Source organism: Musa acuminata, chromosome BXJ2-6 (assembly GCF_036884655.1).
Source record: "Musa acuminata AAA Group cultivar baxijiao chromosome BXJ2-6, Cavendish_Baxijiao_AAA, whole genome shotgun sequence".
In the NCBI taxonomy this organism is placed as follows: Eukaryota; Viridiplantae; Streptophyta; class Magnoliopsida; order Zingiberales; family Musaceae; genus Musa; species Musa acuminata.
In genome coordinates this window covers 43707501-43732219 of record NC_088343.1, presented here as the reverse complement: position 1 = coordinate 43732219, position 24719 = coordinate 43707501, and the positions used below count along the sequence as shown (strand labels likewise).

The 24719-nt window shown below is 44.2% G+C and overlaps 5 protein-coding genes across 6 annotated transcripts; 3 read left to right on the top strand and 2 right to left on the bottom strand.

The window, feature by feature from the left end:
* Window positions 1-192: 192 nt before the first annotated feature.
* LOC103990269 (uncharacterized) lies at window positions 193-2116 on the bottom strand. The gene is made up of 3 exons (XM_018827461.2): window positions 1552-2116; window positions 1094-1474; window positions 193-1007 (listed from the first exon to the last, which is right to left on the bottom strand). Exons 1-3 carry the CDS (start codon window positions 1840-1842, stop codon window positions 357-359), a joined length of 1323 nt encoding a protein of 440 aa, XP_018683006.2. The 5' UTR covers window positions 1843-2116; the 3' UTR covers window positions 193-356.
* A 3637-nt stretch (window positions 2117-5753) lies between these two features.
* Window positions 5754-8113, top strand: LOC135615836 (laccase-24-like). Of its 2 annotated transcripts, XM_065114848.1 has the most exons (6): window positions 5754-5886; window positions 5989-6140; window positions 6221-6468; window positions 6555-6683; window positions 6763-7728; window positions 7798-8113. In XM_065114848.1, exons 1-6 carry the CDS (start codon window positions 5812-5814, stop codon window positions 7926-7928), a joined length of 1701 nt encoding a protein of 566 aa, XP_064970920.1. In that variant the 5' UTR covers window positions 5754-5811; the 3' UTR covers window positions 7929-8113. The 2 variants fall into 2 exon arrangements, with proteins under 2 accessions (XP_064970920.1, XP_064970918.1); XM_065114846.1 differs by having other exon boundaries at window positions 5754-6140.
* A 5862-nt stretch (window positions 8114-13975) lies between these two features.
* On the top strand, window positions 13976-16830 carry LOC103990187 (laccase-24). The gene is made up of 6 exons (XM_009409256.3): window positions 13976-14131; window positions 14612-14763; window positions 14844-15091; window positions 15180-15308; window positions 15401-16363; window positions 16449-16830. The coding sequence occupies exons 1-6, from the start codon at window positions 14045-14047 to the stop codon at window positions 16577-16579; spliced, it is 1710 nt and encodes a 569-aa protein (XP_009407531.2). The 5' UTR covers window positions 13976-14044; the 3' UTR covers window positions 16580-16830.
* Window positions 16831-16907: 77 nt separating this feature from the next.
* LOC135615835 (17.3 kDa class I heat shock protein-like) lies at window positions 16908-17741 on the bottom strand. The gene has a single exon (XM_065114845.1). The coding sequence runs from the start codon at window positions 17608-17610 to the stop codon at window positions 17113-17115; it is 498 nt and encodes a 165-aa protein (XP_064970917.1). The 5' UTR covers window positions 17611-17741; the 3' UTR covers window positions 16908-17112.
* A 438-nt stretch (window positions 17742-18179) lies between these two features.
* On the top strand, window positions 18180-23069 carry LOC135581581 (mitochondrial uncoupling protein 1-like). Its single transcript, XM_065114844.1, has 9 exons — window positions 18180-18542; window positions 19034-19249; window positions 19344-19422; window positions 19583-19716; window positions 19791-19889; window positions 19976-20080; window positions 21013-21087; window positions 22322-22408; window positions 22710-23069. The coding sequence occupies exons 1-9, from the start codon at window positions 18462-18464 to the stop codon at window positions 22743-22745; spliced, it is 912 nt and encodes a 303-aa protein (XP_064970916.1). The 5' UTR covers window positions 18180-18461; the 3' UTR covers window positions 22746-23069.
* Window positions 23070-24719: the final 1650 nt, after the last annotated feature.

The window sequence follows — 24719 nt, the reverse complement described above, 5'->3', positions numbered from 1 at the left end:
TGGTTTGGGCTTAGGCCCGGTCCATTAGCTTAAGCATCGCCGTCTCTGCCCCCTCATTTTCGTAATAATAATTTGCTCGATAAAATTTTAAGTTGACTTAATTAAAATATCCGTTGACTTTTAATTTCAATTGGAGAATCTGCCCCTATGCGTATGAAAAGCTAGTAGGTCAAAGGGTACACAAATGGCTGATCCAGTATTTACACATCAGTAATTACATTACATCTGTAGTTCGACATGCACATATTTGGAGAGCTTAGCCTGAAAACCCCCATGCACTCCAAAATTCTTTACATCGGTGCAGTATTTACACATTAAATTCTTCTTATCGTATTATATATAATATATGTATGATATTATTGCCTCTCTTCTTCTTCGTCTTCTTCTTCAGTCGACGTGGAGTCCGATTCGTCTACGTCAACTGCAGCAACCTGCGAAGGCCCGATCCTAGTGGCCGCCGGTTGCACACTGGAAGGTGGAGGCGCAGTTGCCACCGGGCCGTCGCCAACGTCAGCACTTTCCTCGCCCGCCTTGAGGTCCGCCGGGGGCAGGAAGCAGTCCGTGGAGAGCCCCCATATGTTGAAGTCCACCTCCTCCACGTTCCACGTCTCCTCCATCCGCGTCCGCGTGTGTCCGTCGCTGGTCTCCCCGAACCGGAACAGAGACACTTTGGTCCTCCCGGCGTGTGCGATGTTGACACCGTCGATGGGCCGGTAGTCCTCGATGTGCGACTCCATGGTGGACTCCCAGTACACGCTCCCCTTGCTCGCCGAGTACTTGATCCGAAGGAGGCGGGAGTCCACGAGCTGGAGGAGCAGTCCCGTGCGCTGGCTGAAGTAGCCCCACACGGTGTGCTGGATGATCTCTACGGTGCTGCTGCTGCGGGCTCGCAAGGTGGCCGCCTCTGCGTCCAGCCTTAGCACGAAGCAGTCCTCCCCGTTGACCCTCTTCTCCCCGAGGCACACCGAGCGAGCGAATAAGTTGGCCGTGCACATCGGGTCGAGACCCTGTGCATGTGACGGAGGAAACGGTGTGCTTTTCGCTCGTGTCAACGAAGAAACAAGGCGAGGGAACGGAGAAAGAGTTCACGGACCTGAAGAGAACGGCGAAGGGGGAGAGGCGGGCCACGGGAGGCGTGGGACTGGTGCCATGGGGTTTGTCTCCACGCCACCTTGCCGTCGCTCCCGGCGCTGATCTTGCACCCGGACACCATCAACTCCAAGCACCAAAGATGCGGCTTCTTCTGCCACAGCACAAAACCCCCAATCTCCCCGGCGCCGTCGAAGCCACCGCCCTTTCTTACCTTCCTATTGTTGCTGGCCGTGTCGCCGCCGCCGCCGTGGCCCTTGGGAAACTCCAACGCCGTCATGCGGACCTTCCCCACGGCGTACATGCTGTTTATCGCGTTCAACGCTTGCTCCCCTCCCGACGCCGCGATGTACTGCTGTACGATGTATTTGGCCATGGAGACTTCCTGCCATCCACGCATATTAATTTTCGTTTGGTTGATGTCAAGAAGAAGAAACATCGATGGGACAGAGAAAGTCTCACAATAGGATCCTTCTCCATGCCGCGGACGAGTGTGGATCTGTACGCTTGGACGGGAACCGGGACGAGAGGCGCCCCGATGACACCGAGCATGAGCTGGAGCTCGGCCCCGCGGCCAATGGGCGATGGCGGCGACCGGTCGACGTGCGATCGCATCCACGCCTTTATGTTGGCGCAGAGTGTCTTGTTGCTCCTGGAGCTGGCGTCGGAAAGGAACGTCTCCTCGGGGATGGGCACCTCGAGGACGGTGTCCAGTCCATCTTCTCGGTCCAGGTTCGGCCACAGCTTCCTCATGGAAGCTAAGCGAGAAAGGAGACGGGGGAATTGCTCAGAGTCCGCCACCAGTCCTTCCTTGCTTTACCACCTACCGATGCCGTCTTCTTCTCGTTTTCTATCCATAGGATAACAAAGCAGCGGCGGCATGTGTTGGACCTTTAAAGCTTCTCATTTGTCTCTCCTCTTGTTTCAACCTCACCGCCTGTCTCTTCCACGCTTTATCTAACGAAATGCTTGAGCTTTGCTTTTGTTCCTCATCGATTCAACACCTCTGCATTCTCTTTGGACGACTCACAGCAGCAAATCACCAACCGAGTCTCTGGCCTGTGGATGATTCTTTAGCTTCAATATATAGTGAGAAGGGCAAAGGTATAGCGTGAATGGGCAGCAGAGCTTTGCAAAGGAACCAAAGGTGCATGCACCCATGTTTAAGCTCGGCACGTTTTCCTCCACCATACGTCTGTGGTTTCTTCCTGCATCTATTTAAGGTGGAGTAAGGGGACGTGATCAGAAAGTAAATGGTTTCATATGATGCCATTCTTAAAGTGGAAGACTCTTCGACTGAATATATTGACCAAATTCTTTGCCTAAACATCGAAAGGATCTTCTCGGATAAATGTCTGATACATAGAAACTCGGACCAAATCCTTCAATCTCAGAAGCCTGACCGATCGGAGATGCAATAATGCCATACAGTCACCGCTAACAAGTTAAATATATTGGAAGATCATAAATTAATATTTTTATTTTTTTAAAAAATAAGATTAAATAGAGTTTTAAGGATAAAAATTTTTGGTGATAGTTATGAGTGTAATTTTGTAAATCAAATCGGAACTCATCTCCAAAAATATACTTTAAGTACTTTAAATATATTTTAGAAGATTATAAATAAATATATTTTATCTTTTAAATAAGATTAAATATAGTTTTAGGAATTAAAAAATTCTTAGTTCAAAAAAATAAAATATATTTAAAAATTTTAAATTAATATCTTATCTTTTTAAATAAAATTAAATAGAGTTATAAAGATTATTACATTTGATCCTCCCATTCATTCATAGTCACCGATGCTTTACGTAACATAGAAGACCTAAGAGATATAGATAAGATTCATGTGTGTCGTGTCTGTCAAATTTTTGTTGAAATTAAACTTGTTCAAGTGTCATAAAGAGGTTCATTTCATCGAAAGAAATATTCATTACATCAAGTGGGAGAATCATTATATCAAGAATAAAAAATAGATTAAAAGTCTAAAGAAGGATAAATCAAATTGTATTCATCTTGAATACAATTAATATAATGTATCTTTGAGGATTATATAAACCCTATATGTTGGGTCATGAGTGTAAGAAAGTTTCTGAAATTATAAAAATATTTTTCTTGAGAGAAATATAGAATATTAAAGCTTATCTGTTTTTATAACTCCATCCTCTCTTTCTATCAAGTTCTAACAATTTAATAGTGGAAACAGAGCAAAGATAGGATTGTCGTCTTGGCCTCGATTGCCGGAGCCGCCTTCACCGGCCAAGCGTGCTTCCCGGCCTCGCCAGTTTAGTTTACAGTCCAAGGGAACTCCACGCCGTCGCCACCCATTTCAGTGGATCCTATAATAATAATAATAATAATAGAGAAACTCGAACGTGTGAACCTTACGAGAGGAGATGCTCAACTTTCAGTGGTCATTCCATGAGAAGAAACAAAGCGAACTAATGAACTTTCACGTGGCAATGTGTGTTTTCTTTTAAAAAGCTTTTATTTTATACCAACATTTCGTTGAGCCATTTTATTTTACCCATATCCCATACACCCAAATCCTCAATAATAGACGTCCACCATTTATCATATATCCAATCCTTAGTTTCTACGGAATTTTATTTTTTTAAAATAAATTTTTAAATATAAAATCCTTATTATTAGACTTTCGTCAATGTGGGATTTTACGAGGTCAATGTACATCATCTTATCTTTAAATATTTAAAGAAAAGACGTTGTACATTTTCATGAATCTTGATCTTTTAGGTTGTAAAGAAACAACCCTACCATAGTTTCCCCATGTTAAGACTTCAACCTACTGACTAACTATGTGAAAGCATCCCTCCATAATTTCTTAGAGAGACTATAACTATTTAGGTCCAGATGTTTGAGGCAATAATAGGTCTATGATGCCATTAGATGTTCTAGGTTACACGCACACTACATCAATCCATTCAACTAAGTGTATAATCTTGGCGACAAGCTCGAGTAATTTTTAAAAATATAAATTTTTATTTATTAAGTAAATTTACTAATCAAATAATTCTATAAAAATAATATTAATAGTTATGATATATATATATATATATATATATATATATCACTGAGTACATTGAAGATACCAACTAGTTTAGTTGGTAAAGATTTTGATAGTTTATCATAAGATCGTAGACTTAAATTTCGTTTTCGCCACTTACGCTTGATATCGAATGTTTTATGGTTGTCTTCAGCCCAATCCCATAAGTGGGCTTGTAGAAGTAAGCCAGCCCAAATTGTGGTTCCACCATCAGTGAGCTTACAATTTTACAGCTTATGAGCAATTAATTATATACGTAATTCCACGTAAATTACAGATTATTTAGCCCTTAAACCCCCAAACCAGGCATCGAGATATTTGATGAGAACGAATTCTACAGTTATGGAATCAAAGTGCATTCGCTATCAGTTTCTAAGGATCTGCTTCGGAGCTGCAGTCTCGTTTCTCATGACACACACTGTAGCAGCCGGTGGGATGCCATCCCATTTCGTGGCAACCTAATCCAACTACACCTTCAAGCTATTGATTTCGACCCAATCCTAATCTACATGGGATATTTTAATGTGCATTGCATTCCAATCTTGTTGTTTTCAATATGAAAGCCATAAATCATACGTTGGCCTATCTTCTCACTCTATGGGCCATCCTGATGCTGATGCTGACCCATTCCAATCTCCACTTTTGAATGGGACGCAACAATGAGTATGGAATTCTCAAACAATATTTTCATGTCTTGGAGTGCTTAGGAAAGCAGATTACCCACTTCCGGTTATGACGTTTATGGCTCGTAGAGACTTGTATTGCAAGTCATTACTCATGGCACCATTTCCTACGTTGATACCAACTCTTGACATCCAGTGGATGGACCGTTCCTTCTTCAGTCGAGTTAGCATGCTCTTCGTTTAGTTCCTGAGATGTGACACTATCTGTTATCGAAAAGATGTAGTTGAGATGGTAGATGAGAAGGTTCAGCTACTCGTACTCTGTTTGGATTCGATTGGCCAACTCGTCGAGGACCAGAAAATGACATGCTCGGTACTGTTTCCCTGTGTCTTTCTCCCCACGAGACCGTGTCTCTCCATCCTATACTACCTGTCAAAAACCATCATAGACAAAATGGTTCGTTATGAACTCTGCAATCGCATCGACGTATCTTTCAGTACTGCGGCGAAGGAAGAGACTTCCGCTTGTGTCCCGACCTGCTATTGTTCATCATGCTTTTGGTTGATCCATCGATGCAGTCAAAACCGGACAGGTCATCGACTCGTTGGAACTACAGAGCGACAGGTGAGCTGTCGTTACCTTGGCTTTCGACGAGTCATATAGTGCCGAGACGACGCACAAATTTCCACGCGACATTGCCGAGGAACGAGTGCTTTTAGCTAACCGGTCGATCGGACTGGGCAATCTGGAAACGTATGTACGACTGAAGCTACCAACTCTGGAAGGATTCATTAGTAATAGGATGGTGTTGACCAGAGTGGTAGTTTTTGCAACCTAATCATCACCTGCTACGATTTGGGCTCTGATTCTGTCTGTCAACGGTGAGGAATACCTTTCTGCGTGCGTTTGACGACGCAACGGTGGCTCTATAAAAGTGGCCCTCGATGGCTTCTCCATTGGCATCCGGTCTCGAAGAAAAAGCGGAGAGGAGGCTTTCCTCTGCTTCGGTCGCTGCGATACTCCCAACTTAACCGATGCGTTCCTCGGCTTTCGTTCTTGTCTTCCTATGCTTCGTTGCGGATGCATCCATCGTGGAGCACACCTTCAATGTGATCTACTACTTACTCTCCCTGCAGTCAATCCTTGTTTCTCTTTCTGCAGTATTATCTTTGGTTCCGTCGATGGAGTTCGACATGCTTTTCGTCTTTCAGGTGGGAAATCTGACGGTAAGTCGGCTGTGCGAAGACAGAGTTATCACTGCAGTGAATGGCCAGCTTCCCGGCCCCACCATAGAGGTTGACGAAGGCGACACGTTGGTGGTTCATGTCACGAACGAGTCGCCCTACAACATGTCGATCCACTGGTAAGTAATGGAGGCAAACTGCAAAGACTCAATGCGTTTGGCAATTAGGAATCAGTAGTCACAAGCTGCTGCTGCTGCAGGCATGGCATCTTCCAGATGTTAAGCGCGTGGGCGGACGGGCCGAACATGGTAACGCAGTGCCCCATCCGCCCCGGGAACAGCTACACCTACAAGTTCAACGTCACCGGCCAAGAAGGCACGCTGTGGTGGCACGCCCACGTCTCCTTCCTCCGTGCCACCGTCCACGGAGCTATCATCATCCGTCCCAGGGGCGGCCCTAAGCGCTGCCCCTTCCCGCAGCCCCATCATGAAGTCCCCATCGTCCTGGGTATCGTTTCTGCAACAGTGCTCGCCTCGTCCTATTAAACTGGCCCCGGATGACCGAGCTCTTCCTGTACTTCAAATCTTCTGCAGGGGAGTGGTGGAAGGCCAATGTGGTCGATGTCGCAGACGAGGCCTTTCTTACCGGTGGGAACCCCAACATCTCCGACGCGTTCACCATCAACGGGCAGCCCGGTGACTCGTACGAATGTTCCAAGAAGCGTGAGTGATGACTCTTTACCTCTGCCCGTCGATGACGACGCGTGCATTTCTGATTCGTGCGCTGCATGGTCGCATGCAGACACCTACAGGCTCAAAGTCGTCGCAGGGAAGACGTACATGCTTCGCATCATCAACTCTGCACTCAATAATCAGCTCTTCTTCAAGGTCGCCGGGCACAACTTCACCGTGGTGGCGGTGGACGCCAGCTACACCAAGCCCTACAAAACCGACGTGGTGGTCATCGCCCCAGGGCAGACAGTCGACGCCCTCATGGTCGCCGATGCTGCCCCGGGCAGATACTATATGGCCGCGCGCCCATACATCAGCACGGGCCCTCAGGGCCCTCCCTTCGACACCACCACCACCACCGGTATCGTCAAGTACAAGTCCGCCCACGGTTCTTCGCCTCCTGCGATGCCCACCATGCCGCCCTTCAACGACACCGCGACCGCCCACCGGTTCTTCACCGAGATAACCGGTCTCCTTAAGCCGGGCCGACCCACCGTCCCTCTCGTCGTGGACGAGCAGATGTTCGTTACCTTCGGGCTGGGGCTTGCTCCCTGCGAACCGAGCCAAGTCCGGTGCAACAGGACCGCGGGTTCTTTCGCTGGAAGCATGAACAACGTATCGTTTCGGTTCCCCACCACGACGTCGTTGCTGGAGGCGCAGTATAAGGGTGTGAGCGGGGTGTACACGGCCGACTTCCCCAACAACCCGGCGGCTCTCTTCGACTTCACCGACCTCACCGTGAACACCGACCCGTCCCTGCAGCCGTTGCGGTCCACGGTCAAGGGCACCAAGTTGAAGAAGGTGAAGTACAACGCGACGGTGGAGATGGTGCTGCAGAACACGGCGATACTGGGGACGGAGAACCACCCGTTGCACCTCCACGGCTTCAACTTCTTTGTGCTAGCGCAGGGCTTCGGGAACTTCAACGCGACGGCGGCGGCGAGCAGCTACAACCTGGTCGACCCGCAGGTGAGGAACACTGTCGCGGTGCCGGTGGGCGGATGGGCCGTCATCCGATTCGTCGCCAACAACCCAGGTGCGTCTCTTTCTTTTCGCTGTCTTCTCCATCGCCGGGGCAGCTGGAACTATATGGTTTGATGTGTAGGTGTATGGATCCTGCATTGCCATTTGGACGCCCACTTGCCTTTCGGGTTGGCCACAGCATTCGAGGTGGCTAACGGACCCACCGCCGAGTCGACTCTGCCTCCACCGCCGCTGGACTACCCCACTTGTTAACCAGGAGACGCCCGATAGCAAACGAGCTATATTTCCTCGCCTCACGAGTTGTTCGATGTCGATTCTTTGGGTGTCTTGCACGTAACCATGACACCGTACGACTTCAATTCGTCCACAGAGTATATATTCTATAGTAAATTGCAACATGCCGTATTTTCTCGCAATAAAACATCATCTGCGGATTAATTCGACTGTCTCGTTCGTCTCCACTGTTGTTTTGTGAGGAAAGTGTGGGTAATATTTTTGCCATGCTTTATTACTAAATACGAAAATTCACGCCCACGAACAAGCAACGAATCGTGTTATGGGCCGCTACAAGGCAGGCCGGCCCATAAGCTTCAATCGGAGTGTGCCACGAGGTCACATATATCCTCTTCGATTGAGCACGAATCAACGAAAGTTGCTGCACCCATCGGAGTAGGACTACGCCACGTCGATCGGAATCAATTGATGGGTGACGTTTCTCCTACTCTTGTCGTTCGTGGCGTCGCCACCCAATCCATGAGATTGAAAGTTCAACGCGATTGGCGCACGAGACTGAACAATCCAAAACTTTCGCCGTCTCTGGTCAGCTGGAAGGCTTGAATGCGTTTGCTTGCTTGTGGCGCTCTTCGCAGAGGAAAAGAGGCGGCGGCGGCCACTTGGACGGTCAAAGCACAGAATGGGACAATTCCATGCCCATTATTGAAATCGTTTACTCATACCTAAATGCCATTTTTTTAGTTATAATATATAAAGGCGGAATCATCAAAGAGGCGTCAAAGAAATACTTATAATAAAATAAATAAATAAATTAGACTCTCGATAGTCTCTTCCTTTGACATCATATTAAACTCTAGACATTCTCAAACTTTCTTGAATCGTATTCATAGAATCCTATAATATTATTATTCGAGAGTATACTTGAAAAAGTTCCTCTGATACTTATTGTTTGTGTCAACACCTTGAAGCCGTGGCCTCGGGGTCGACGCGGCTTAGTTTGGGTTCGAATGGGCGGGGATCTTCCAGGGGAACTCGGGAGGCCGTTGGGGCAACTGACTTCGCTGGGCACGATTGGGGACGGGTCCGTCGTCTTTTCCGGGATGGGGCTCCCCTTCTGGGCGTTCGAGAGAGACGCTCCGCTTTCGTACCTACACACAAGTCGGGTCAGAAGAGCTCGGCCCGACCCCTCCGACGATCTAGTGAATAGTCATAGGGGGTTTTTTTGTTGTCTCCCTCTTTTCCTCGGAGCTCGAGGGTTTTTATAGTAAATGTTACCGTTGCCTAATGTGTCCACTTGCAGGGAGCAGGATCGTATTCCTGGTAACGTCTGACATCGACGTTGGCATGACGTGAATGACCGAGTCTGAGCAGGATATTAATGTGCCTCGATCGATGTTCCGGTCCGTGTTGACCAGGTGCTGTTAGGTTAATAGAGGCGCGAAACATCATCTGGGGCAGCTGACGTCAACCGAGTCTTATCGTCATTATTGCCCTCATCACTTATATTAGCCTTGGTCGTAAAATTTTTCTCCATACATTTGCTCACTCGTGAGAGATGCCGTCTTCAAAGCATACACATGAGTTAAGATCCGGATTCAAAAGACAGCCCATTGTTTCTTGCATGCGGTAAACAAACATCTTGATAGAATACCACAGAAGGGTCCATGTGACCCTTCTAAGACTAATTTAATCTGGTCAAATGGGTTTAACCTAATAATTCATAATTAAACAATCAGTCATTAAAAATAATCCTCTTTGGTTCTCTAAGTCTGATCCGATCGACTTAAATATGAGCAAACACAAAAATCAAGAGAAAAAAAGGAACTGTAAAATTATTACTTGAGACGACAGGAACTCAAAACTGATCATTGATCTCTTATTAGCATGCATACCAAACTCCTTTTGGATCTATAAATCTCTATAAAAAATAGTTATTCCATTTAGATATACAGAACATAGTCTGTCCAAAGTAAAATATAATATTGTTATCTTTTTGTCATACTATATTTAGTTTTGTACTGCATCAAAATTTTTCACCACATAAGAGGAATTCTGACATTAATGTCTTCTTCAAACGGAGTGCACCAAATTAAAATGGGTTTTCTTTTTCTCTTTTGATGAAAGGAAATTTGACGGAAGAAGTCCTTTACATCCTAATAGTAATCTAATATGTACATATCATTGAGATTTCTTCGAGATGAAAACGTCAAAAGATATATCTATCAGTGATGTCATGTGATGACATTTGTCTCAAGAGATCAATAAAACTAATTTAATCTGGTCAAATGGGTTTAACCTAATGATTCATAATCAAACAATCAGTCATTAAAAATAATCCTCTTTGGTTCTCTTAGTCTGATCCGATTGATTTAAATATGAGCAAACACAAACATCTAAGGGAAAAAAAGGACCGTGTGAAATGATTACTTGAGACGATAGGAACTCGAACTGATACTATATCTCTTATTAGTAGCATGCATACCAAACTCATTTTTTGACTCTATAAATCTCTATCAAGAATTGTCATTCCATTTAGATATAGGGAACATAGTCTGTCCAAAGCAAAATATAATATTATTCTCTTTATCACACTAAGGCTATATATATATATATATATAATATTTCGGTTCATATATTTTTAAAAGTTATATTGAGATCTCTCTATACTTATGAAAGTAAATTATTTAATCTTTTTTTTTATCTCATCAACTCTACTAATAGAACACTATCATATGTTTCTAAAATGAGATAAAAAGGTAATTTCGCAATCGCTATTTTCATGTGAAAGCTTTGCTATCGTTCTCTAGTTTTATCCTCCCTTCCGGCTTTGCTATCATGCTTTGCTTCCCTTCCCTCTCGTGTCTTTCCTCGACCCTCTCCAATGCTTTGCTTCTCTTCCCTCTCGGAGAAGGGAGACCTCCTCGACGACTTCAAGTTCGATGTCAAGATCGACATTGCCATTGCCAATCCCCCCTCCATTGCACTTACATCGCTTTGAGGGCATGAAAGAAGGCCATGTACTTCAACTCCCATAACTTCATCGATAATTGAGTTGACCTTGACTTGTGCGACTATCACGATGTCTTCTGCACCGTGATGCCTGATGACTCCTCGATCAATGTTGCCATCGACATCGAACTTGATGACATTGATATCACCGGGTACCTCCCCGGGGAACTCGGCCTCTTGCCCAACACCGCTCTCCTTCACATCAACTCCAATTGCTTTTGCGACATCATCCACTAGAATATTTCCCGTCTCAAACTCCTCCATGAGCTCGACGCTAGCAACATTTACTTTGTCAACCCATTCCCGGACGTTGCCCTTCGCTTGCTATCACTTAAGTATCTCAACCTTTAGTTTAATGACTTCAAGGGAACACTGTCGTCGATGCTCTTCGATAAGAAGCTAGATATCATATTTTTCAACAACAACCGTTTAGCTCTTAGATGCCTGACAACTTTGATAACTTCAAAGCCTTCATCGTTATCATCGTCAACAATAAGATCCATGGTTGTCTTCTAAGCAACATCGACAAAACGACGACTACCCTTAATTAGCTTGTTTTGATGAATAAGCTTTCGAGATTTAATCGAAGTTTTCTACTCTCGATAGACTATCTAGGAGGATAACGAAGCCGAAAAAGGACAGTGAAACTTTCACAAAAGTTACTCTTATATAAAATTAATGATTAAAAAATTATATTTTTATCCTCTATCACTAGAGCAAAGGATATGAGCAGAAACGAGATTAAATATTTCAATTACATAATTATATGAATTCCACCGTATAATCTTTAATTTTGTACTATATCAAAATTTATCTTCACCACAGAGAGGAATTCTGACATTAATGACTTCTGCACCAAATCAAAATGGGGCTTTTATTTATCTTTTGATGAAAGGAAACCGAAACCATGTGTGACTAAGACCTGTTCTTCCGGTTTATATCTTCTTCCTTCTTCTCCCTTAAATTGTTTATCTCATTGACCCTGTCCCTTTCTTGACTTCTCGCTGCTATCCACATTTGAATTGCAACGTGGAAGAAGAAGAAGTGATTCCGAATCAAATCTTTGTACGCCTCTTATAAAACTCCCAAACTGGTGCAACAATGAGCAAACAAGCTCTCACCTACCTCGCTTGACAAGTAAACGTTAGCATGCTCCTTCATTGGTCCGGAAATGATCCAAAGATTTGTTTCCCTTGTTCAGGAATTTTCAACACACATACATGCATTCGAACTCTTATTCTTCTAATGCTGTCGGACTCGTTGATGGTAGAAACTTTCTCCACGCTACCATACCTACTCTTAACTCTACTGAGTGGGTTCTTTCTATTCGTAGTCCAAAGTCCAAAAGAAGGTGGTCATTGTCAAATTAGATGACTTACGAATACGCTCAACTTACCTTACCATCATAATTTATACATTTCGCCCTCAACTATCATATACTTTTATTGAATCGGAATCATCGACAATCATTTCTGTTCCCATTTCATACATAATTGAATGTACAGTAGATTCAAATCTAATCTGGGTTTAACTTTTGAATCTTTGTAGATGAGGTGTCGGAATGATAGAGAATTTGACGGATGATCCTATAAACACTATATTAAGATTAAGAGGGTGTGTGTGACAAACACCTTATCAAAATTATGTTGGAGAATTCGAAAAATATGAAGACGTATATTTTCTCGCTTGGGGGATTTTTATGGTGTTGACTTACAGTTGGATTGAAATAAAAATTCACTCAAGGAATATTTGTGCACCGAATTATCGGACATTATAGTTTTGATGGTAGATGATATTATGAATTGCTAGTTATTGATGAAAAGAATAGAAAATAAGAATAATTACTGAAGAAGCTTTATTGAAGAAGTGAAGAAGCTTTATTGAAGAAATGAAAAATGCTTCAATACATTAACATGTTTCCTTTCCTATTTGTACATATTAGGAAAAATGATTTCTCTCAATAGAATAAAGGATTTTTCTTAATAGAATAAATAGATTTTCTCATATAGTTAGAGAAATTTATCTTCTATCAGTTATTACATAGGACATCGACTGGATGTGACGTGTTATTAGATTGGCGATGAAATGGTGAGTCAATGCCAAAGTTAGTATCCTCTTTAAATGTCACATGAGATAAGCAAAGAGATAAAGACGGCATCATAAGATCAACTACGAATTAAAATGAAATCCAATTATGATGAATTATGGGGTGTGTGGTGTCAAAACCGGCACGACTCACAATGGAAAGAAAACATCTGACACATCGCAGTCGTCCAACGATGAAAGGTCGTGAGATGTGAGGCTGAGGAGAGGTAATCCCCCCAGTGGTAGGTGAAGTTGTGATCACCGAACAGTGGAGGTGGCATAACATCGATCCAACGACACCGTGTGTTCCTCAGCACCGTCTCACGCACAAAACCATGTGCAGGGGAGCCACAATGACTTGTGGTTTCCGGCTGCCGTTCTCATGGTTCATCCACGGACGTGCAAAGTCGACGCCCTGAAACCCACGGCGAATCTCCCGCAACATTATCTTAATATCATTGTTCCGTGGTTGTTGTCGATGATCTAAGCCCTGCCAGCCATCGACGTTAAACCTACTTCGACTGCCGCCGTGCATTTGTTTGGAACGACGGAAGGGCGACCGGGCCGGCAGAACTCTCCGAAGAGAACCAAAGCCTGCATTAAAACTTTGCTGTGTGATCTTACTAAGTAGCAGACTCATATGCGCAGACGATCCCTTCCTTCCAATTAATACAGGAAATGAAAGAAAATAAAATGAATGGAATATCTGCGAGCGGTCAGACTTGGCACCTTTGTTCACTGCACAGCACAAGTTGTCACCAATTATAGAACTGAAGCCGGTCTTACCAACCCCCGAAGATTCAACAATAGTAGGATGGTTTGACCGCCACCTCCTGTCTTTGCTCCATTAAGAAGCATAAGCTCATCAATATTGAAAAATATATATATATATGTCGTTTCTATCGCTTTCGTAGCAAGTAAATCGTGTCTGAGCATGCATGTATAGGACTATAAAAGGACCATTATAGCTTCGTTCATTGGCACCAACTTCGCCGGGCAGCAGCATTTGCTCCGCTTATTGCCCTGCTTTGTTGCTGACCATGGCTTGGTCCTCCTCTGCGCTGCTGTTCACCTTCGCCTTCATCGGCTTTGTGGCGGATGCAGCGATCGTGGAGCACACCTTCCGTGTAATTTTCTCTACTCCCTTCTCTCTCTCTCTCTCTCTCTCACTCTCTCTCTTAGCGATCGTGAAGCATAACACTCTGCTAGCTAGCGATGGAAGCAATGAAGTTGCTGAGTTAGCTGTGGTTACAGATTTGTGGCTTAGGGTTAGGTAGCCATGTTATGGGAGCTTTTGAAGTCAAAACATCTGCACACCTTTAGGAGATCAATTGCATTACTTCTCCATCATCTAAACAGCCACCTTAGCCAAAAGACCAAAGCTTGAGTCGAGTCTCCCGGTCTCCTACGCAGCCTGTGATCCCAGACAAATGTGGAACCCACATCTTGCTTGCATCACCAGATAGATAAGTTCATGATGGCTAACATTTCGGAAGAATAGTCAAGTCGATAGCATCACCATCGAGCATGTAACGGTGGTAGCGGTCTCCCATGGTCGATTTGTGAACGGCGAATTCACGAGGTTTGGGTTGTTGTTCGTCTTTCAGGTGGGAAATCTGACTCTGACACGGCTGTGCGAAGAGAGAGTGGTGACTGCAGTGAATGACCAAATGCCAGGCCCGACGATAGATGTCAACGAAGGTGACACGCTGGTCGTCCATGCCATCAACGAATCGCCCACCAACATGACGATTCACTGGTAATTTACTTCAACCAATGGAGGACGCACTCTCATCCGTCGTCTATCTTTAGTCATCATCGGTCCCAATCTCTCTGCAGGCACGGCGTGTACCAGAGGCTGAGCGCTTGGGCTGACGGGCCAAACATGGTCACTCAGTGCTCGGTACGCCCCGGGAACAACTACACCTACAGGTTCAACGTCACGGGCCAAGAAGGCACGCTTTGGTGGCACGCCCACTTCTCCCTCCTCCGGGTTACGGTCTATGGAGCCCTCATCATCCGTCCCAGAGGCGGCGCTGCGGCCTTGCCCTTCTCCCCGCCCGACTATGAAGCCAACATCTTACTCGGTACTGTTTCGTCACCATCGAGATTGCACACCTCCAAATTAGTAGCTCCGGATGACCTGACCCGGCCCCTGTAATTGATCTTGTACAGGGGAGTGGTGGAACGGCAATCCGATCGATGTGTTGAACGCGGCCTACGTTACCGGTAGTGCCCCCAACGTCTCCGATGCATTCACCATCAATGGCCAGCCCGGCGACTTGTACAATTGCTCCAAGAAGCGTGAGTGTTCCTCGCCTTGACCCGTAACTGGTTGTCGATGATGCTGTGTCCGACTCGTGAATGAATCTTTGACCTCCGATGGTCGCCTGCAGACACCTACAAGCTCGAAGTCGTTTCCGGGAAGACCTACTGGCTCCGGATCATCAACGCTGCAGTCAATGGTCAGTTCTTCTTCAAGGTTGCCGGGCACAACTTCACGGTTGTCGCCGTGGACGCCACCTACACCAAGCCTTACGAGACCGACGTGGTGGTCATCGCCCCCGGCCAGACGGTGGACGCTCTCATGGTCGCCAACGCCGCCCCGGGCAACTACTACATGGCCGCCCGCCCCTACATCAGCGCAGGTCCTGAAGGCCCACTCGTCGACCTCAGCACCACCACCGGCATCGTCAAGTACGCGTCCGTCAACAGTTCTTCTGCCCCCGTGATGCCGGCCTTGCCGGGCCTCTACGACACCCCGACCGCCCACCGATTCTACACCAACCTGACCGCTCTCGTTAGGCCGGGGGATCCCACCGTCCCTCTCGCCGTGGATGAGGAGATGTTCGTCACCATCGGGTCGGGCATCGTTCCCTGCTCACCGCCACAATTTCTGTGCAACAAGACCACGGGGTCAGCATCCGCCAGCATGAACAACGTATCGTTTGTGTTCCCCCCCACGACGCCGTTTCTGGTGGCACACTATAACAATTTGAGCATATACAAGACCGACTTCCCCGACAACCCGCCGGTGTTCTTCGACTTCACGAACCCCGCCGTGAACACCGACCCGGCTCTGCGGCCGCTGCGCAACACAGTCCAAGACATCAGGTTGAAGAAGGTGAAGTACAACGCGACGGTGGAGATAGTGCTGCAGAACACGGCGATAGAGGGGGCGGAGAACCACCCGATACACCTCCACAGCTTCAACTTCTTTGTGCTCGCGCAGGGCTTCGGAAACTACAACGCGACGGCGGCGGTGAGCAGCTTCAATCTGGTGGACCCGCAGGTGAGGAACACCATCGCTGTGCCCGCGGGCGGATGGGCCGTCATCCGATTCGTCGCCAACAACCCAGGTGCGGCCACTTCTTTCCTTCGTCATCTCTCTTCTTTTCTTCTTTGCAGAATCCCCCATCTCACGAAGCATGTCTGTGGGTGCAGGTGTATGGTTCATGCACTGCCATTTCGACATCCACTTGGCTCTTGGTTTGGGGACGGCTTTCTGGGTGGAGAACGGCAACACCCCGGACTCCATTCTGCCGCCACCGCCTCCGGACTACCCCACTTGTTAATTGGGAGAAGCCACCGCGGACGGAGACCGACCAGATAGCGAACGAGCTTCCCTGTCAGGCCTTCACTCACTGCAGATTCATCGTTCTCGCCATTTTTCTACTCTTTTCTGTCTACGCCAAATGTGTTGGGCGACCGAGATCGAGAAACAACAATATCCAATAATTTGTTGCAAGTGATTTTGTTTGTATGTGAAGATACAATAAGCATTCTCCGCTTAGGCGAAGGTCTAAGAAAAGTTCAATTTGAGATCCGGGATAAGAATGATGTGGGACTCGGAGTTGGCAAAAATCACAATAGCTACTTCACAATTCGACCGACACAAATCCATCAAAGAACATAAAACTGCACGAGTGTTTCAATTACATATATACAGCCATCCATAATACACAAAAGATCATATCGCACGAATCAAGACAAACGCATCACAGACTACGACACTGCAGAGTGATGGTAGAGTACCGATTCGCAGGAAGAACTAGCTGAACATAATACTCGTATGCAAATCTCAACTTTGCCAATAGTATCATACCACTCAACCGGAGATATCGACCGACTTAACATTGGGCACCATCACTCCCTCCTTGGGGACGGTGACGGTGAGGACGCCGTTCTCCATGGCGGCTTTCACCTGCTCGACTTTGGCGTTCTCCGGCAGGCGGAACCTCCGAAGGAACTTGCCGCTGCTCCGCTCGACGCGGTACCAGGTATCGGTCTTCTCCTCGCGTTCTTGGTTCCGCTCGCCGCTGATCTGGAGGACGCGGCCGTCCTCCACCTCCACCTTGACCTCCTCCTTCCTCAGTCCGGGCAGATCGGCCGTAAACACGTGGGCCTCGGGGGTCTCCTTCCAGTCGACACGGGCGGCGTTGAAGGCCGAGGCCTCGCCGGAGAAGGCGACGGGAGGGAAGGAGAGACGGGGGAAGTAGAGAGGTGACTCGAAGGGGAAGCCCTCGAAGGGATCCCAGACGTCGAGGGAGAAGGGATCGAAGACGTCGCTCCGCCAGGGGCCGAATCCGAAGGGGATGAGCGACATCCTTGTTTCGATCGCACGGATCGACGACGATTCAGCAAAAAGAAGAAGAGAAATTGGGAAAGTAAAAAGATCGGAGATATCTCGAGGTCTTCGGAATTTGGATGGGCGGAGAGGTGACGCTCCGACGGGCTTAATGGGAGGGGGAAACGGGATTCCAGAGAATTCCTCTGCCTTCGGTTGGGTTGGGTTGGGCCCGGTTGGGCTCGGTGGGGTCTTCGAATCCAGAAGCTACCACTGGCATCCAGAACGTTCTTCCGGTTTTTGCCTATCGAATGTCCAATGAGATCAGGCATAAGGTCCTGTCAAATGGAACTCGAACGAGACCACATCACACTCCAATTTGACAGCAAATCTGGCTCGTCGCAACCCATGGAAAGGAATGATTCGTCACGATAGGTCTAAATTCACTGTTGTCGACTCTCTGTTCACGCTTCACTCCAACAACTTCGACGAGTTCACTGTCACGGTTTATACCATCCATGTATTCCCTTTATTAATTTGCTCTGATTATTATGTATTTACCTGTCGTTTCTTACTCGTTCACGAACCTGCGATGGATCCGTGAAGGGTCCCACTTCTTTCGGTCGAATTGTCCAAATACAGGTAGGGTACATGATCAGGTATTTTCAAACGCGAGTAAGACCGCGGTGGCCAACTTGCTTCTTTTTGCGTCGAACCTGCCCTTCGGGCGCCAATGCCACTCTTTTATTGGTGTATCCTCTATTTCCTACACATTTCTCCTTCCTCTCCCCTCCCATTTTGTTATCCCCCCTTAACAACCCTCCCCGGTCTTTCATCCCGGAGCTCCATCCTACCGCCTCCCCCCAGATCGCAGTGAGCCTGCAGTGGCCATGGCCGATCACCGCACCAAGATGGAGATCTCCTTCGCCGGAAGGTTCGCCAGCAGCGCCATCGCCGCCTGCTTCGCTGAGGTACCCGGGATCACTCGCTCCTTCGGTTGCTTACCAATGTCTTGCTATTTGCTTCTTACCTTTTTTTCTCGGAATCGTTTTGCTAATAGGCGTGATCTTTAACATTGTTCCTTTCTTGAAAGTAGCGACAACATCGAGAAGCGAGGGTTTCTGGATACTTTTGCGCAATAGATTATAATACGATCTTACTGTCTTGGTTCCAAGTACATTACTAAGTTCATTCTGTGAGCTTATGCTTGATTTGGATCACAGTTGCATAGACAGTGTCAAGATATATCAAACTCCTTTAATTACTATTTTTCTTCGTTATCTAAAGAAATAGATAGAAGGAGGGAAACAAATGTAGTCACGAATGCTTGCGAGGGAAGAAGCCTTTGCAGTAGAAGAAACAAGCAAACATTTTTATTTACGACCAGGATAAATAGGGGGTTTTTAATTATGTGGTCAATTGCCCTTTCTCATATTCCGTATTCGTTTTGTATCTGTTGCAGCTGTGCACGATCCCTCTTGACACTGCAAAAGTGAGGCTTCAGTTGCAGAAGAAAGCAGCTACAGATGCCAAGGCCATGCCAAAGTACAGAGGAATGCTAGGAACTGTTGCAACCATCGCAAGGGAGGAAGGAATGACAGCACTTTGGAAAGGCATCGTGCCTGGTTTGCATCGCCAATGTCTTTTTGGAGGTTTGCGGATTGGGTTGTATGAGCCGGTAAGTTTCAAAGTCCTTTGTTAGTATATAACTCATGCATTCGCTCTTGATATTTCTCATATAATGTGAAGTTATGTCTTGCCTTTTTTCACAGGTAAAGTCCTTCTATGTTGGTGAAAATTTTGTGGGAGATATTCCTTTGTCCAAGAAAATTCTCGCTGGTCTTACAACTGGTGTGTTAAAGTGCAGAAGTGCTAATAAAAGAATAGAGATTCCTTTTCATGTTTTGTTGTTTTGAACAATCTGGTGCTGCATAGCTAGTGCCAGAAGATAAAATTGCTCCAGTTCATTTCTTGAAAGCTAGATACTATAACTTTTTTACAATTCACGTAGGTGCCTTGGCGATTACTGTGGCAAATCCAACTGATCTAGTGAAAGTACGACTTCAAGCGGAAGGGAAGCTTCCACCTGGTGTACCAAGACGGTATTCAGGAGCATTGAATGCTTACTCCACAATAGTCAGACAGGTTATCACTCAAAAAACTAATACTTAATATTTCAAGTAATCTGCATGCTGAATCTTCCTTATTTTATTATCTAGGAAGGACTTGGGGCTCTCTGGACTGGTCTTGGTCCTAATGTTGCACGTAATGCAATTATAAATGCTGCTGAGTTGGCTAGTTACGATGAAGTCAAACAGGTTACCCAAAATCTCACTACAAAATGCTCATTGTTATTCTTATGTTTCTGTTCTCTTTTAACATCACCAAGCTTCCATTTATGCAGACAATTCTGAAAATCCCTGGATTCACAGATAATGTTTTTACTCATCTTTTGTCTGGTCTGGGTGCTGGGTTTTTTGCTGTTTGTATTGGTTCTCCTGTTGATGTGGTGAGTTTCTTGATAAATTACTTATCATCTTATCCTGCTTGTTCCATTAATGCAATGATGTGTCTGTAACAAACAGTTGGTTGATCAGTTCCAGTTTTTAGAGAATTTGTGTGAGATCTTAGATTCTCCAAAATCTACCCGAAAGAACTCACCATTATGACTTATAACAAGGCTTAGTGTTGAACTGGAGGAATATGAGGACTGCGATAGCTGTTCTGTATTGTAGTTCATATTAAAGGCTTCAATTTAACCTTAACTTCATCTTGGTTAAACGGATGTATCTGGGGGACCTATAATAACATGGTAATATTACACATTGGAAGTGTATACATGAACTTTTTTCCCAGTTCCCTTTGGTGGAAGTGTTTCTTTGGCTTCATTCTGAAAAGTCTGCTGTTGTTTGGTAACATATATCTTTGACATTATCCAACACACGTGCACACACACACAAACATACATATATAAAAAGTTTATTCTTGATATCTCCATTATTCTGTATTTCCTACACTACAATGGTATGTTGGTCCTTCTGCACGTAAATTCAGTTGAAATGGATGCTTTTACAGATAGCAGTTGTTAAACCTTAATCTCCCCACTGCTTACTTTTCTCCATATTTCCTTCTAACTGTCTCATCATATGAATGACAGATTGACAATGAAAATTGTTTTCAGCTTAACAGAAGCAAAACAACCATCAGATAGATAGATAGGCAGATTAAAAAAATTCTGATATATATATTTTTTGCCACTGTTATACTAATATACTATATAACTGGCTTGGCTTGCTATTGTTGTATGCTTATTAGGTGGCTGCAGAATAAAGATGATCTAATTTTAAATTTTATATTAATATATGTAATCAATGTGTACAACTTACAAATATATATTTGGGCCTTCTATCCAGCTGACATTCTGGAAATTGCTTTTTTTAGGTGAAGTCAAGAATGATGGGAGATTCAGCCTACAAAAGCACACTTGATTGTTTTGTGAAGACAATGAAAAATGAAGTATGCTGAGTGCCTATTGCATCTCTTTGTCACATTTAGTCAAACAGCTTTCCTTGCCCATATTTCCCTACATGGTTTATTTTCTTGTTACTTAGATGATTGTTGTGGGACAATATACTAGGAATAGATTGTTCGGAGCTGCATGGATGGTCAAGTGTTTTTACTACCATGCTTTCTGACGCCATGCTGCTTTAAGAACTAGGAGATATATCATAAATGATTATCTGCGCTAATGAGTAGCCAAGTATCTTAGTTAAAAGTGAGAGTAATAGCTTTTATATAGATATTGTTGCAGCCAATGTGGTATGAGGTTATGTGAACTGGAACATAATAAATATATTATTATATCATATCAGGCTACTGTGCAAAGCTAACGCTAAACTGGTCTGACACATTAAATGGGCTGCTTATTGTGCTTTTCGGATCCTGATTTCTATACTTGTATTTTTGAACTGTTGGCAAATTCTTGAAAAATTGATACTTTTGAAGCTAAATTCTCTAGTTAAACATAATATACGGAGCTACTACTAACCTTACTATTCATGTTTACTTCTCTCTTTTCTCTTTTCATCAATTTATGTTTACTGCTCATAAGCCATACATTAGAATCATCTGACTTTTGGTATAGTATGTTGTCTGGACACGAGTGACAAGAGAACTGAAGATGGAAACATAATCATCATTATATATTCTAGTTAGCCATTCAAGATGTATTGGCAATAGGGCTTTTAGCTATTCTCTCCATTGCAAATGCAATAAATTATATTGGATGAAAAATCCACAATCATTATGATTGGTTGAGGTAGTATATATATCATGATTATCTTTTGTAGTTTCTGCAAAACTACCTGGTTTTTTTAGTGAATATCATTCACCTACTTCAACTTTTCTTTCTGTCATACCTTCAGCAATCAACCTGTGCCTAAAACGTATATAGACATGGTGTTTTCTTATCTGGAATTTGACAATTCAAAAGCTTCTGATTGATTTTTTTTATATTTTATTTATCTGTTTTAATAGGAAATTTATGTTGTATTATTTCTGTTATCTGAGAGTTATGCATGGTGCATCGATCAAGTCTTCTCAGTATACTGTAAAACTTTTGTCCAACAAATCAATTGAGAGAGAAACAGGGATCTTTTCCACTCTAATCTTTGTCCTTTATTTTCACAACATGATTGGTCGCAAGTATTATAACAAGCGCAATTGAAATGAAACATGATCTTTTTTCCAGGGGCCTTTAGCTTTTTACAAAGGTTTCCTTCCAAATTTTGGTCGACTCGGATCATGGAATGTGATCATGTTCTTGACATTGGAGCAGGTAATTACAGTTGCCAATCTTCTACATTTTATTTTTTGTGCTGCTATCTTCATCTGGCAGTTTTCTGTACACAAACTTAAATGCATATATCAATGTCATACATTCAAACAACTGATTGTTCCAGAAATGATTTTCTTTTAAAGTGTCGAGTGCTGGGCATGAAGGTAACCTGCATTTTCAAGATAGGCTGCAGTTGTCCAATATCTTAAACATAAATTTCTTTTAAGTATATATCATCCGGCTTTCATAAATTTCTGTTTTGACCCAAGATTTTTAATTCATTTTCATCATTTATGGACAGGTCAAAAAGTTATTTGCAAGAGAAGTGCCAGTTTAAATTTTTTGCCTACTCTCCTATTTCTGGTGAGTAAAATAAGGCTTTTTCTTGAGGCAACTTTGTAAATTAATGGGGGTATTGAAGAAACTTCATGGTCTTCCGAGATGCTCCATCAGTATGCAAAATGACCCTTGAATTAATACATCTTCCTACGGGGAACAATAATTTCAGCAACTTTAGCTGCTTATTTATTTATTTCTAATGAAACCAGTTCCTGTGCCACATCATTTATTGCTTTTGTCTTATTTTGAATTTATCTATCACTTGATGTAAAACTTATGTTTATCTTTTGGACTCATGATGTAAAACTTAGTATTAAGATGTTTGATGCATCGTTCGATTAGAAAATTGCGTATGTCTATAGTCCGTAAGAAAAATAATTAAATGGCGTGGGTGATCTACATTAATGAATATGAGCCTCAATGGTCAATGTGGCCCATGGTCTTCCATGGGCCAAATGGTAATCTCGAGTCTGTTTTAGGCTAGTACCAAGAACGATTTAGCTGAATTAAAATACTCGTTGGCGTCCGCACTTCTGGAAGCTTCGCCTTATGGCGCGCGCGCGCTCTCTCTCTCGCGTGTATATATATAAGCTTAATATACATATGTATATAACGATTCGAACGGCCCATCCAGGCTTCAGTTTCCCTCTTTCTCTCGCTCGCTCACGGTGATCGAAGAAAATTGGGGAGCGCCAAAGAGAGACGGCGATCGAACATAAAGGTAATGATGATTCTGATATCTACTCTTTCTTTCTAATCTTCGAGCACGCTTTTGCCAGATCCTGTTCTTGAAGCCATGTGTCATTGTTTTCGTCGATCTTTGTCAGCCTGATTCTTTTTTCGTGGGTTTCCAAGAAGGAATTCTGATCGTGTTCTGTTTCTTATGGTCGTCGTTGTCGGTTCTTGAAGCTTAATATGTATGTCTTCTAATCCTTCGGTGGCGTGATTATTTGCTTCTTGGTTATTCGAAAAGAGATTCTGATTTGTTGTTTGTTGCTGATTCTCAAGTCCAAATATCTTCGTTTCTCATCGATCTTTGGTAACGCCATTCATTTTCCGTGGTTTTCCAACAAGGAATTCTGATCGTGTTATGATTTTTTTTGTTTTGGTCAATAGTTGTCGGTTCTTGAAGCTAATTACGATCGTTTTCCTCGATCTCTTGGGGGGTGGGCGGGCGGCGTGATTCTTGTTCTATGGTTCTTCAAGAAAGATTCTGACCTTTTTGTTAATCATCCATCTGTTGTTTCATGCCGATTCTTGGAGCAATATATCGCCGTTTTCTTACATCTTTTGGCATTGTGATTCTGTTTTCCGTGTTTTTTCAAGAAGGAACATGTTCTTATTTACAAATTTCTGTTTGCACTTCAGAGCGGGTGAGTTTTAGACTGATGCTGAACTCTCGACCATCCTTTCTATTTGTGTTCTATTTCTCTTCTTTTCCTTTGCTCAGTTGTTGTTGGGAGCGTCTCTTGTTAATTCTTGATTTATTGTGTTTGATGAGGAAATAGAACTATGGCTTTCTTTCCCATCCTTCTAATTTCTTGAAAGTACCAAGTTCAAGACAAGACTGTTGTGACTGCCAATCTCTTCTTAGATGAATCGACCAATCATATACGTTCCACTTCCTGGGTGGCTATACTTCGAAATTGGGCCAAAAGGGATTCGTCAAGGATTTGCGTGAACACTCAACTCATATAACCTGTGCGGAGAGGACTACAAAATTGAATCACCTAATAATGCTATCATAAGCATCATCATCACCATCTCGATCATCAAGATGTATCCAGGTGTCCGAACCACTCCTGTGATGTTCCAAGTGGTGGGATGTTTAACATAACAAGAATACAGTGAATAATAGATAATGAATCATTACATAAAGGCAGCAGATAAATTAGAAAAGTAGTTAGCAGAAATAAATAATCATCTAAGCGTCCAAACTTCCTCGGATCACTGGTTGATCCACTGGAACAAT